The 14,227-nt window shown below is 33.4% G+C and overlaps 2 protein-coding genes across 3 annotated transcripts; one reads left to right on the top strand and one right to left on the bottom strand.

Moving 5' to 3' along the window:
• The first annotated feature begins 512 nt into the window (after nucleotides 1-512).
• Nucleotides 513-2,527, top strand: LOC111808024 (ubiquitin-like protein 5). 2 transcript variants are annotated; one of them, XM_023693788.1, is made up of 2 exons: nucleotides 513-819; nucleotides 2,327-2,527. In XM_023693788.1, the coding sequence occupies exon 1, from the start codon at nucleotides 598-600 to the stop codon at nucleotides 817-819; it is 222 nt and encodes a 73-aa protein (XP_023549556.1). In that variant the 5' UTR covers nucleotides 513-597; the 3' UTR covers nucleotides 2,327-2,527. The 2 variants fall into 2 exon arrangements, with proteins under 2 accessions (XP_023549556.1, XP_023549555.1); XM_023693787.1 differs by having other exon boundaries at nucleotides 2,318-2,527.
• A 1,747-nt stretch (nucleotides 2,528-4,274) lies between these two features.
• Nucleotides 4,275-7,546, bottom strand: LOC111809439 (auxin response factor 16-like). The gene is made up of 4 exons (XM_023695904.1): nucleotides 7,472-7,546; nucleotides 5,691-6,953; nucleotides 4,667-5,556; nucleotides 4,275-4,573 (listed from the first exon to the last, which is right to left on the bottom strand). The coding sequence occupies exons 2-4, from the start codon at nucleotides 6,780-6,782 to the stop codon at nucleotides 4,501-4,503; spliced, it is 2,055 nt and encodes a 684-aa protein (XP_023551672.1). The 5' UTR covers nucleotides 6,783-6,953; nucleotides 7,472-7,546; the 3' UTR covers nucleotides 4,275-4,500.
• Nucleotides 7,547-14,227: the final 6,681 nt, after the last annotated feature.

The following is a 14,227-nucleotide window of genomic DNA, read 5'->3' as shown; positions in this document are numbered from 1 at the left end:
TCCGTTCCAAATTATATGAAGAAAATCACTTTTTTTTATTTATTATTTATTAAAGGTTCGAATCTTTACCTTCACACGAGTTTCAAACGTTACTGAATCCATTTGTGACCAACATTGTAACAGTGCAATGCATGGTTTTCTCTTTGTCAATTGAAAATATAGCTCATGAGCGTAATACTTCTCATTTAGGTCGTTGGTTCATAGCCACGTGCTCTAATCCTCTGAACTACAGGCCTTATCCCGTTTCCACTCTGTTCCCGAGTTACCCAAAAAAAAAAAGGAACCTTTCTGCTCCGGAGCCATTTGCCATACTACACTAATTTTATATCAAAATTTTATCAAACAATAATTCACTAATAATTGCTAATAATTAATTAGTATAATTTAAAACTCGAAATCGACACGACGTCGTATTCCTACTACGACTAGTCAACTAATGAATGTCACAGTCAACGCCATTGACCCCGAGTTTTTAAGGCGGTGGAAAATATATAATAAAACGCGAACTAGCGAAAAATTCCCCTCCACTAGGTATTTTGGTCTGTTGAACTCTAAGACGACCTAGGGTTTTGCTTTCTTGGGAGAAAGAAGAAGAAGATGATCGAGGTGGTGCTGAATGATCGGTTGGGGAAGAAGGTGAGAGTGAAGTGCAACGAAGACGACACCATCGGTGACTTGAAGAAGCTCGTGGCGGCCCAGACTGGGACTCGAGCTGAGAAGATTCGGATTCAGAAATGGTACAATATCTACAAGGATCATATTACTCTGAAGGATTACGAAATCCATGACGGCATGGGCCTCGAACTCTACTACAATTAGGTCATTTTCTCATCGCCCTTGGATCTTTTGTTTATTTTTCTCATGGATGAAATTTTATTATCGCTGATCAATCTGATAAAGCTAGAAATACTTTTCAAAAATATATATATATATATCTATATTATTAGCTCGTTCACCATGGGAACTGTTGCTTTAGTTGCAATACGTCTAATCTTATCGCACTAGTTCTTCCTTGACGATCTCTGGTCTTTTAGAGATGAAGATTATGGATCGACCCTTGCGTCTCATATAACCATGTTGGATCCAATATATGATTCATTTATCTGCGCTGATCAATTGGTCTAACGGATTTTGGGGAACTGGTTTTTACCTGATAAAAATTATAATCTTGTATCTTGCCAGTGAAATTCATTTACCTTCTCACCGTATGGTGTAGCTATTAGTAAGTTCACTTCTTATAAACAACTTTGTAATTTCTCTAAACATCCACCGATCAGGCCAACCAGAAGTGTAATAATGAAGCATCCTGTCCTTTTCCTCTCGAGGTTTTACACTCTACCACGAGGTCTGCCATTTAAGAACATTGATGAATACAGTTTATAATCCAATTATTCCATCTTCGCCTAAAGCCATGTTTCTGTGTAAGCACATCAAGGAAATGCCAGAAAGTAGGAAGAATTTTCTGTCATATGAACCAGATGACAATCATCTGTGAGCCACAAGTGCGTGGGGGTAGTTCTTCCAAAGGCCTCAAAACACTTATTTATCGTTAGAATTTGCTATTTGTTACTTTCCCCCCCTCTCTGAATTGAGGATAAACTCACCCTTTTGAATGGCTAAACTGGGAGGTGCCGGGTTTGCAACGAATAGAGGAATCTGTTAAAATATCATAGGATTTTAGGAATATAGGAAAATGATTTAGGGATTTTAGGAATAAATTTAGGTATGTTAGGAAGAAGGTTGAGAAATTTTAGGAATAGATTGATTAACATCTCACATAAATACCCTCGACCATAATTAGTTCATCATCCCGAAGCAATACAAAGGAGTAGTTTCTACTGTTTTGTAAATCTCTTCTCGATTGGTCTTCATAAAGTGTACAAGTGTTTCAGCAGAGAGTTGTGTTCAACAGAATCCTCGTCAACAAAATTCGTTTTTAAATCTGTTTTAGAGAGAATCATAATACCCCAAATCAGTGAGACGCTAGGACTGGCCCTCTGCAACTACTCTACGTAGTTCCTTGAAGAGATGAAGTTTTTATTTTGGACTTCTCGTTTAGATGGTCCTACTCGAAGTGGTCAGGCGTGTTTTCTTGTAGTTAAGAAGAGGCAAACTACAAATGTTCCTCAATCATCAATTTTTTACAAAGTTGCAGTCGACTAATGCATTGAATTCCTTATACTAGCGTTATAGTGATACTTCATCATATGTATCTTATCTTAATATACTACGCATGGTTGCTTTTCATTTCGAAAATGTTCGCTTTTCCATGTTGTCCATGAATAGGAATGAGCTGATGTAGTCTGTTTTTATTCAGTTAATGCAGGCATGGAAAGCCATACTGCTGGCTTTGCTACCGCTACCTCGGTAGCTCAATGTTGTTGTATGGCGCTGCCTGTGTAATTTGTAACATAAGAAGCATACATTGATGACTGTTTCGGAATAAAACTCGGTTTGGGACCTCATGTAATACACAATCAAACTGCCTATTTGGTGATATTATATGTGGTAACTTCAATTAACTTTAGGCTCTATGGCATCATTTAAGAGGTTCTCTGTAACCGTCCAAGCCTACTAACAAGCCAAGCTCATTACTAGCAGATATTATCATCTTTAGGCTTTCTCTCAAGGTTTTCCAAGCTCATTACTAGCAGATATTATCATCTTTGGGCTTACCCTCAAGGTTTTAAAACGTCTCTATTATGAGAGGTTTTCACTCTTATAAGTAATGTTTTATTCCCCTTTTCAACCAATGTGTGATCTCAAACTTTTTTTAACTGCCAAACCCACCCGTAATAAATATTGTCATCTTTGGGCTTGAACTATTATAGCCAAGTTTTGGGCGGTGTGTCATTCTCAAGGCCTCCAAAGGGTAGATTCTGAGATCCTACCTTGATTGAAGAGGGGAACAAAGTATTCCTTACACTTCTTGAAGAACCCTGTGGTATTACACCGTTAACAATGAATGGAGCAACCCTAGAGACATTCTTTAGAACTTCAACCGCCTTTTTTAAATGACCCTGTTGGCTGTTGGTGCTTTGTTGGTTAGAAGTTGTCAATTTTTTAGACTTTGAATGAGTGTGAAGTATTACAACCAGAAAGGAAGCTGCTGGGCCTATGAGATTTAAGGCTTGGTTTCTTATTAGTTCTAAAGTTTTGGAGTCTTCAGAAATTCCATTTGTTCTCTTTATCTTCGTCTCACTGGCATTACAAGAAAGCTGATGAGACATGATATATTTGATAGGATCACATTGGTCAGTCCAATTATTAAAAACTATTTTTGAATTTTCATAAACTTGTGCGCGATTTTCTATTTTACAATCTCAAATTACATGCACAATGCACAATTTTGTTTTTAAAGACGTTTATTTTATTCATGTCAAAAGTTTTCGTTCTCACTCCATTTTATCATTATTATCAAATATCAAGAAAGTATGAGTTTGGCAAGAGATTACCATGCCTCAATAGAAAGTTGTTAGAACCCATAACGAGGTTCAACTAACGACTTAGAATGCATGTAGTAATTTTTATTAATCACCTCAACACTTTTTCAGGATTTCTATTCTAAAAGTAGTTTTGAAACTTCCATAAATTTTTATTAATCACCTCAACACTTTTTCAGGATTTCTATTCTAAAAGTAGTTTTGAAACTTCCATAAAAGATCATAAGTAATATTACAACTTTGGCAAGAAACGGTTAGGAATGCACAAACTTACACAAACTTAACTCGAACAATTGTCCATACCAAATGGAGAGGTGAGAGATTCTGAGATCCCCATGTGGAACAAAAAAGGAAACAAAAAGAAAAAACAAACCTAAAACCAATGTCACACACAAAGTTGACTTTGAGAAACCCCATGGATTCTTTCTTGGATCTGGGTTTTCTCAAACCATATCCACCAGACCTTAAAAAACATTGTCTTTTTCTCTGTTTTGCTCTGTTTTTTTTTTACAATCCCAAAGCCAATACCAATTCCCTTAAGAAACACAAGAAATCCATCATTTGTCCACACATGCACACTCAGCCTTTGATGGTTGGTTGACTTCATGGCCACCGACAACCTCGTTCTCTGAGTTTTATTTATTTATTTATATATTTATTTATGGATAATAATAAGCAGGGGACAGCATGGGTTCCTGTCATGTCCTGTTCTGTCTCAATGTTCTGTGATTGCTTCGTTCTGTCTCTCCTCTTACACTTCCCCAGGGACTCATCCAATTATTTTTACTGTCTGGTAACTTTTTCTACCATTTTCACCCTCAACAGTAAATATGGGTAACTAAAAAGGAGAATCCATTACTAGAAATTCTGGAGTTTTGAACAATTAAAAAAAAAAAACAAGCCCAGTTATTGTCTGGTTGAAGGAGCAGCTGCATATCAATCAAGCTGTAAGTGATCAAAATTTGGGCTTCTCCAATGCCAAGAGAGAAAAAAAGAAACTAACAATAACATGAACTGTTTTAGCTCAACTGTACAATGAAACGAGATCCGTTTTTACCTACGTTTTACTGTTGTCGCTACTTCGAGAATCTGTAAGTATGGTTAGTTTTCTCGCCGTCTTCAGAAACGTGCTGTCAAAAAACCACAAGTATACTACATGAACTAACAATTTGAAATCTAACAGCCTTTTTTAGATCACTGATTGGCAATGAACACGAGATTACCTGAAAGGCTCGTCTCCCGCTTGCTTCGTTGTACCGAGTGCATCCTCATAAAGAACACAATTCAGCATCTCTGAGCTTCCTAGACCGAACATATTGGCAAGTTTTCCATACAATTCGTCGTATGACCTGAGAAGCGATAGATTAAGAGTACGACCGATGTCCTCGAATTCCATGAACACTTTGCATTGACCAGTGTTCAAGCTAAAACCGGTTTTTTCGTGACCATTATACGAGGTAGATCCTCCCTCTGATGAATTCTCCAATGAACCATTCTGTTGTGACGATAAACCAGAACCGTCGGAAGGATTCGACGATTTCCCTTGGTTTTCATACGATGCATTCGTTGTATCGGCCGAGCAGCTGTTAGAAATCAGTTGATTAGGGAGAATGAGTTGACCGAACAATATGATATGATCCGGTTTTGTTTCTTTGCTGTCTTTCGAGCTTTCGGTATTATTTCCCATCGTTAGCCAATGAGAATTATCAGGGCTTTTCATGCCTCCGAACATATTTTCACCTGGGCTGCCAGGAAGAGGTGTGGCCTCATCAAGGTGCTTAAAACCAGCAGAACATGGTCCCAAATTTAGTTTGCTGAGCTGAAAGTCAGGTGAAGAGAGTCCAAATTGAGTATGCCTGGCTCCCTGTATGCCTGCAGGAATGTTATTACCTGTAACACTTTGTAATGAGCTGGTTGTTTCGAAGAAGTTCGTCGAAAACGATGGCATTGGAAGATGACCAAATACAGCAGTTTCTGCTGGGTGAAACCGCTGCTTCTTCCTCGGTGGCGAGAACGGAGAGACATGGATGGCTGGCATGTTTACTACCACTTCAACCAACCATGGGTTGATACTCTTCACATTTTGCAGTAAATCTGGCTCATCCCATGCCACCTAATGAGATATCACAATAGTTAGAACAAGAACATCAGCCTCGGGAAACTCGCTCGACCGTTGGAGCAATCAACACATACAAAAAATGGGGGCAGGGGGACATGATTGAGGCTCACAACTTGACATAAACAAACCTGCAGCATTCGCCACGGAGAATCAGGCCACCGAACAGGATCAGCTACCTGAATAGAAGATATAGTTCCCATAAACCAGCTTATCCGAGACGAATCCTTGGTTTCGAAAGGCATCTTGAATCTCATAGCAGGATACCAATGAACCTGCATTGCAGATCGTAAACAAGACGCCTTAACGACGAACTCAGGAGTACCAGTGCACGGGTAGTACACAATCTCGAAGGGCTTGCCACTGGCAGCAAGCATTGCAGCTTCGATGACAGATTCTACCGTCACTCTCCCGCTCGAATTCCCATTTGAGATTCTTCTTACCAATCTACCTTCATTCTCCCTCATAAAATCAGAATACCCCACAAGTGGAGAGGCTGAATTAGTTGGATCCCAACCAGTTTCATAATCAATTCCATAACCATTTCCCCGCTTGGCTCGCCTAACTCCGATGAAAAGATCACCAGTTTCCGCCCTCAAGAAAACGATCGAGTCCCCAGCAACAAGTTTCTTCTGATTCACAAAATTACTCCATCCCGTCGTCAAAAGATGACGTCGGGGAGTCCCTCTGTATATATGCCTAAACTTCCAAATCTCGCCATGAACATCCTTGGCAAGAATGGTCTGAACAGGCGGCTCCGCCGAGTAATCCAACCGAGGAAACATTGTCTCAGCACAGTAACGAGGCACGGAGAATCCTCCACCATTGTTTGCATCAGATTGTGTCAACGTCTTAGCAAACGAGGCTGGTTTCTCCCGAGTCCTAATATCATTGTGGCCTAGAAGCTCATCATCATCATCCAAACTAAATTCATTGTTCCTCAATGGAATCAACCTTATATTAGCAAAAACCTCATCAGTTTCAGAATCAGCCATATGTCTTATGCCAGATACCCTGCAAGGTATGAGCGAAGGAATTTGCGCTACCCCGAAATCAACATTCTCCTGGGCATGTTCGGCATGGCCCTGAGGAAAGTACACTACCTTCGAGTCGATGGTAGGCAATTCGATCAGCCCACCTGCACAAGCATGCCATAGCTGAGAATCTAAATACTTCTCATGGTTCCTCATCGGTTCAACCACTGAATCCATTCCTCTTGTCATAACGAAACCGAAAAAGTCCTCCAACTCTCAAAAACAAGCCTCCCTTCCTTATTGATTCTCAATCAAAAACCTCACAGATAAATGAATTCAACAAAGCAGATGAACAGTAGCCAGCATTACACAAATTGGGGAAAAAAAGCAACAAAGAGCCCCTGTGCTCAACCCTGATTACTGAAGAACAAACAAATAAAAAGAAGAACAATAAGAACAAAAAGAATCTAAACCATTGAAAATATCAGAAATCATCCACAAATATCCACCAGTTCATCGAGAAAGAGGAAAATGAAACAATCAGCATAAACCAAAACATATATCTATTCAATCGAAGTGGATGAAACTTCAGTAAACCCCCAAACTCAAATTCGATGAACATTCACAAAAAACTCATGAATCCAAACCCACACCACTCCGATTCTTCAACAATTAACCAAATCCTTCCCCAAAATCACGAAATAGGCAGAAAATCAACAACAAAAAGTGGAGACTAATTTAGTAATTCTAACGCAGTGGATACAAAATCCGACTAAATTCCAGAATTCAAATCACAAAACCGAACAATTACAACAGAAAAACCCGTTCAAATTTTCCACCGGAGAAATGAAAAACTCGCCTGAAAACGTGAAATTGTAACACAAAGAAGAACAGACGAAGAAAATCGAAAGAGAAATTTGTGAAAGAGACGTCCGTACAGAGAAAGGAAGCTGGAAATGAAGTGCCCTCCACCTTCACCAACACCCGCCTCAAACTCTTTCTTCCTCGCCGACCTCACTTTAATTGCCAGTGACAAAACTGTGAGATGTATTTATATTGTCTTCCGCCTCCTTTTTCTTTTTTCTTTTTTTTTTCAGATTTTTTTCCTTAATATTAAAAAAAAAAAAAAAAAAAAAAAGAGANTATTAACCCAATTGTTTTTTTGTCTACACAATATTCACATTTTCAATTTTAAAATAATATTTTTTAAAAAAATATATTTCTATTTTAAGCTACTAAACTATATATATTAGTAATACATTTACATAATTTTATTATTTTTTTTACAGAATTTTATTATATTAAATCATAGTCAATTCATCGACAAAAATATCGTGGGTTTTTTTAAATATTACCTTATTTTAAATAAATTAATTTTATAAAAATTATTGTAAATAATAAATAAAAAAAACACACCATTTCTTTCTCCTTTCCGTACGCTTTATAGTTAGAAAAAGAATGAGGCGATATTTTTCGAAAAATATATAATTTATATTATATATTTCGTAAAATATATAATATTTATTTATTTATTTATTTATTTTTGAGATCTCTAACAACCACATCTCAAAAAAAAAAAACCATAAATTCAGCCATTCATTCAGGTGTCCTTTTCCTTCGTCTGTTATTTCAAATTTTTTTTAAATAAATAAAATTAAATTAAATAACAATTTAATTTTAAAATTCTATTTACCGGATTCTAAAACATTTTTGTGGAATTTTTATTTTTTATTTTTTATTTTTCCCTTTCCCGCTACTGTCCCACTCGCCTCTTGGCGCGCGTGTCATCAAATATTTATTTATTTTAATTTTAATAAAATAATTTTTTTTGTTTTTTTTTTTTTTTAATAAATTGAGTTATGTAATTGCTTCGACTATTTTATAACTTGGTAACATATTAATAAGGGATTGATGGCAATCCTGCCTTTTTTAGCTGGAGTTCAACACTTGTTTCGACGTTCGAATATTGCGCATGAGACTACGTAGTCAAATTTACTTCTAAAAAAATATTTAATTAAGATCGACAGCTTACGTGAATCTTACGTTCAATCCTATTCTTACAAACCATATAAGTCGGTTTATGTGAAAACATATAGTCGGTGTTGACTTATGAGTGATGGTTTTTTTAAATATAATATAAATATTAATGTTTCGAAATAAAATAAAAATAATTATAATAATTACATTAAAAAAAACAAGGATATACGTGGATCTTACTTTCAATTCTACTCTTACAAACCATATAAGTCGGTTTATGTGAAAACATATGATATACGTGGATCTTACGTTCAATCCACTCTTACAAACCATATAAGTCGGTTTATGTGAAAACATATGATACTTACGTTCAATCCTACTCTTACAAACCATATAAGTCGATTTATGTGAAAACATATGATATGCGTGGATCTTACGTTCAATCCTACTCTTACAAACCATATAAGTCGATTCATGTGAAAACATATCGTCGGTGTTGACGTATGAGTGATGATTTTTTTAAATATAATATAAAGATTAATGTTTCGAAATAAAATAAAAATAATTATAATAATTACATTCAAAAAACAAGGATATACGTGGATCTTACTTTCAATCCTAAATCTTACAAACCATATAAGTCGGTTTATGTGAAAACATATAATGTACGTGGATCTTAAGTTCAATCCTACTCTTACAAACCATATAAGTCGGTTTATGTGAAAACATATGATATGCGTGACTCTTACGTTCAATCCTACTCTTACAAACCATATAAGTCGATTTATGTGAAAACATATCGTCAACAACTCTTGCGTTCAATCCTACTCTTACAACCCATATAAGTCGATTTATGTGAAAACATATCGTCGGTGTTGACGTATGAGTGATGATTTTTTTAAATATAATATAAAGATTAATGTTTCGAAATAAAATAAAAATAATTATAATAATTACGTTTAAAAAAAACAAGGAACAATGATACAGTCAAAATTGTTGGATTATTTGAGATGAATTGCTGAAATCAAGATTGATGCGGTAAAGAAGTAACCATAGTTCAGGGTGTCGCAATTCCTCCAACCATGGTTAACGCTTAACCGAATCCTGTTGTGGGTCAACAACAATTACTTTTCCAACCCAACCCTTCCTCGTTTTTGGTTATTCGTCTTGTCTATTTTGGGTCTCTGCCAAATATTCGGTCAGATCTGCCCTTCCCTCCAAGGGCATTTTTGTCCTTTCATACCCTCGGATAAAACCCACCATTTTGACTTATGTGTGTTGTTGGGGTGTTCTAGCTACCTTTTGTCCTGTCCTTATATTCATCCCGACTGATCTTATCGGCAATGATATGTCTTAACTTAATGGTTGTCGGTATAGCTTACAATTGAATACAGAGTCTTTATTACTGTTATAATACACAGGTTAAAAACGCAATAAAGTAAGCCATCCTGGCGGGAAGGATGGGATACGATGGCTCTCGAGAAAGGGAAAAATAGGTTTTCGGTGAGGAGGTGGCAATTCGAGAAAAACTGCAAGTGAATGGTCTAAATTGCTCTCCCCTCTTGGCCTTGAGTTGACCTCAACATAAACGCGGTAAAATAGAAAACTCGAGACGTGGTTAGGCTAACAAGTTGAATCGGATAAATATGAAAGCTCTAGTGGTAACAGTAACTATTTTTTTTAATTGAAAATTAAAATCTATCAAATATTATTTTAGTTACACCTAAGATAAATATGACTATAATATTTAAAGTATATTAATAAAAAATAAATTACTAAAAAAAGAAATTTGAGAATAAATAACAAATAAATATATCAGAACCATCCAAACCAATAATTTAAAAAAAATTATAAAAAAAACAAGCTATTAAATTCAGTTATAAGTTTAAATTTTAAATTTAATTAATAATGATAATAATTTGAATTTAAATCATGCAAACATGACTATAATATTTAAAGTATATTAATAAAAAAAAATTATTAAAAAAAAAATTGAGAATAAATAACAAATAAATATATTATACCATCAAAACCCATAATTTTAAAAAAAAATTATAAAAAAAATAAGCTATTAAATTCGGTTATAAATTTAAATTTTAAATTTAATTAATAAATAAGCTATTAAATTCGGTTATAAGTTTAAATTTTAAATTTAATTAATAATGATAATAATTTGAATTTAAATCGTGCAAACATATTTTTAAAATTTTAAAAAATTAAACCAAAACTTAAAATTCACTACTGGTTAAATTGAACTCAGTACGATATTAGCTGAACAACCCGTATCGGCGGCGGAAGTGGACCAAATGGGAGAGAATGCTGCAGCGGTACTAGTCATAGGAACAACCCGTATCGGCGGAAGTGGACCAAATGGGAGGGAATGCTGCAGCGGTACTAGTCATAGGAACATCGTCAAGTGTAAGCGCACCTCTTAAGCTTAAACGCGANAAGAAATTTGAGAATAAATAACAAATAAATATATCAGAACCATCCAAACCAATAATTTAAAAAAAATTATAAAAAAAACAAGCTATTAAATTCAGTTATAAGTTTAAATTTTAAATTTAATTAATAATGATAATAATTTGAATTTAAATCATGCAAACATGACTATAATATTTAAAGTATATTAATAAAAAAAAATTATTAAAAAAAAAATTGAGAATAAATAACAAATAAATATATTATACCATCAAAACCCATAATTTTAAAAAAAAATTATAAAAAAAATAAGCTATTAAATTCGGTTATAAATTTAAATTTTAAATTTAATTAATAAATAAGCTATTAAATTCGGTTATAAGTTTAAATTTTAAATTTAATTAATAATGATAATAATTTGAATTTAAATCGTGCAAACATATTTTTAAAATTTTAAAAAATTAAACCAAAACTTAAAATTCACTACTGGTTAAATTGAACTCAGTACGATATTAGCTGAACAACCCGTATCGGCGGCGGAAGTGGACCAAATGGGAGAGAATGCTGCAGCGGTACTAGTCATAGGAACAACCCGTATCGGCGGAAGTGGACCAAATGGGAGGGAATGCTGCAGCGGTACTAGTCATAGGAACATCGTCAAGTGTAAGCGCACCTCTTAAGCTTAAACGCGATGTAGTTTAAATTTTCCGAACATCGTCAAGTGTAAGCGCACCTCTTAAGCTTAAACGCGATGTAGTTTAAATTTTCCGTCCACTACACTTTTTAGTCCAATTTTTTTGGTAAAATTTTTAAATTAATGCTAATATCGTTTTATTAGTCTTTATTAATATAGATTATATATTAATATATATAAGTGGGATGGGATGAAATTAATGCTAATATCGTTTTATTAGTCTTTATTAATATAGATTATATATTAATATATATAAGTGGGATGGGATGACCGGCCCAGTATAGTACAATATCTGTTAATATCGTTTTATTAAAGGTTAGTATTAAAGTGTCCGTCTTTATTAATATAAATTATATACATTTTCATAAGTTAATATATATAAGTGGGATGGGATGACTGGCCTAGGACCGGCCCAGTACGATATCTTATACTTTTTTTGTTTGATTGAAAATTTGAATCCGACATCTAATTATTCCGCCATTAAAGGTTAGTATTAAAGTGTCCGTCTTTATTAATATAAATTATATACATTTTCATAAGTTAATATATATATAAGTGGGATGGGATGACTGGCCTAGGACCGGCCCAGTACGATATCTTATATTTTTTTTTGTTTGATTGAAAATTTGAATCCGACATCTAATTATTCCGCCCATAAACAAAAAAATAAATAAATAAAAATTTAGTAATTAGTCTATAAAATAGAGAATCGCATCCATTTTGTAAGACTCGTAAAAATTGGAGATTTATTTTTAAGAATATATAATTAATTAATTATTAGTTTTTGGACTTACCTTTTATTTATTATTTCTATTAATATTTACCTTACCATGATATTCAACCATAGAATTAAATTTAATTAAGACACTTCAAAAAAAAATGTAATGATAACTCTAATAATTAAACCAACCAAAAAAAATTAATTAAAATGTATTTTTAAGGTTGAGATTAGGGAATTTTGAAAATGTAACGATAATGACTCTGATAATTAAACCAACAAAAAAAATTAATTAAAATGTATTTTTAAGGTTGAGATGAGGGAATTTTGATGCTGTTATTAATTTAAAACAATAATTATTAAAAAAATGAAAATAGAAAAGTTTGATTTAATTAAAATAAATAAATATACTGTGATTCCTCTAAGTCTTCAGTTGGCCCACTGTCTGTCACCCTTAAACAGCATGTTTTTTTTATAAGTCGTTACAAATATATTGGTGGGAATAGAGGATGGTAAAAAACTGTATAATTAATTATTCAAAAAAATTTATTAATTAATTTCATTAAAATTATTTATTTTAGAATAATAATCATTATTATAATAATATATATTAAATTAAAATTTAAAGCATATTATAGTTTTATTAATAGATTAGTAGTATTATATAAGATTTATAAATATTAGCATAATTCATGATTTTTTAAATTGTAAATTAAAATTTATATAATTTTGTTAAAATTATTGATGGGAAAATAATTAATAAAGTTAATTATAAAAAATTAAAAAATCTAAAAATTTAAACTTATTTTAATTTAGTTTAATAAAATTAAATAATAATAATATTTAATAAATATAAAATTAAATGGTAAAATTGTTAAAAATACGTTATTTACCTGTAGACATCTCGATGACTCACGTGTAAACGCGCTTTTTATGCTATTATAACACCAAGTCACACGTATAAGCGCACCTCTTTTAGCTCACGTGTAGACGCGCTTTGTGTGCTATAGTTCATAATTGTAGTTTAAATTTTAAGTCAACTCTAAATTTATTATTTTTTTTTGTAAATTTAAAAATATTTTGATATATATTACGATTTATTTTTGTTCGTTTGATTGAAAATTTGAATATTCTCTTTTTATTGAAAATTTGAATCCACATACTAATTATTTAGCACATAAACACTGTTCATCTATTAATCAAATTAGTAACGGATTAAAATAAAATTTTAAAAATTTAGTAACTAGTGTTATTAACGCCTTTTTAAATAATGTTGAAATTGTTCATCTTTATCGATATCGATTAAATAGTTAATTTAACATAAAAATGTACTATCAATCACTGAATCTGTCCCTATTCATTCTTTAGAAAGAAGACTGTAAACTAAGAGCAAGACTCCTTATTCTAGATCACTCCTTATTCTAGATCGTTCACTGGAAGTCAAGAGATAGTGAAACCAGAACCTTTATCAATCTTCTGAACCTGAACCTATTGATTCATTCACCTTCTTGATAAGGGAAAGAAGAAGGGCATTCTCCGGACCCTGCCCCTCCGCCTGTCGGTAAAGCTGCTGTATGAGAATCAGGTCAAACCGAAACGAAAGACTCAACCTCAACCCTGAGCTACTTCACCTTGTTTGTGTACTGGAACCGGAACAGGAATTCAATCCGGAATCAGGCAGGAAGGAAAGCCGAAACAAGAAGAAATGAAGACGCTGCTTTACTGTCGAGCTACTTACTCCTATNTCACTGTTCTCTTAATCACTGTTCTCTTAATCACGGTTCTCTTAATCACGGTTCTCTTAATCACGGTTCTCTTAATCACGGTTCTCTTAATCACGGTTCTCTTAATCACTGTTCTCTTAATCACGGTTCTCTTAATCAC

This window comes from Cucurbita pepo, chromosome LG13 (assembly GCF_002806865.2).
Source record: "Cucurbita pepo subsp. pepo cultivar mu-cu-16 chromosome LG13, ASM280686v2, whole genome shotgun sequence".
Taxonomy (NCBI): domain Eukaryota; kingdom Viridiplantae; phylum Streptophyta; class Magnoliopsida; order Cucurbitales; family Cucurbitaceae; genus Cucurbita; species Cucurbita pepo.
The sequence above is the reverse complement of the archived record's forward strand: the minus strand, read 5'-3'. Positions and strand labels throughout refer to the sequence as shown.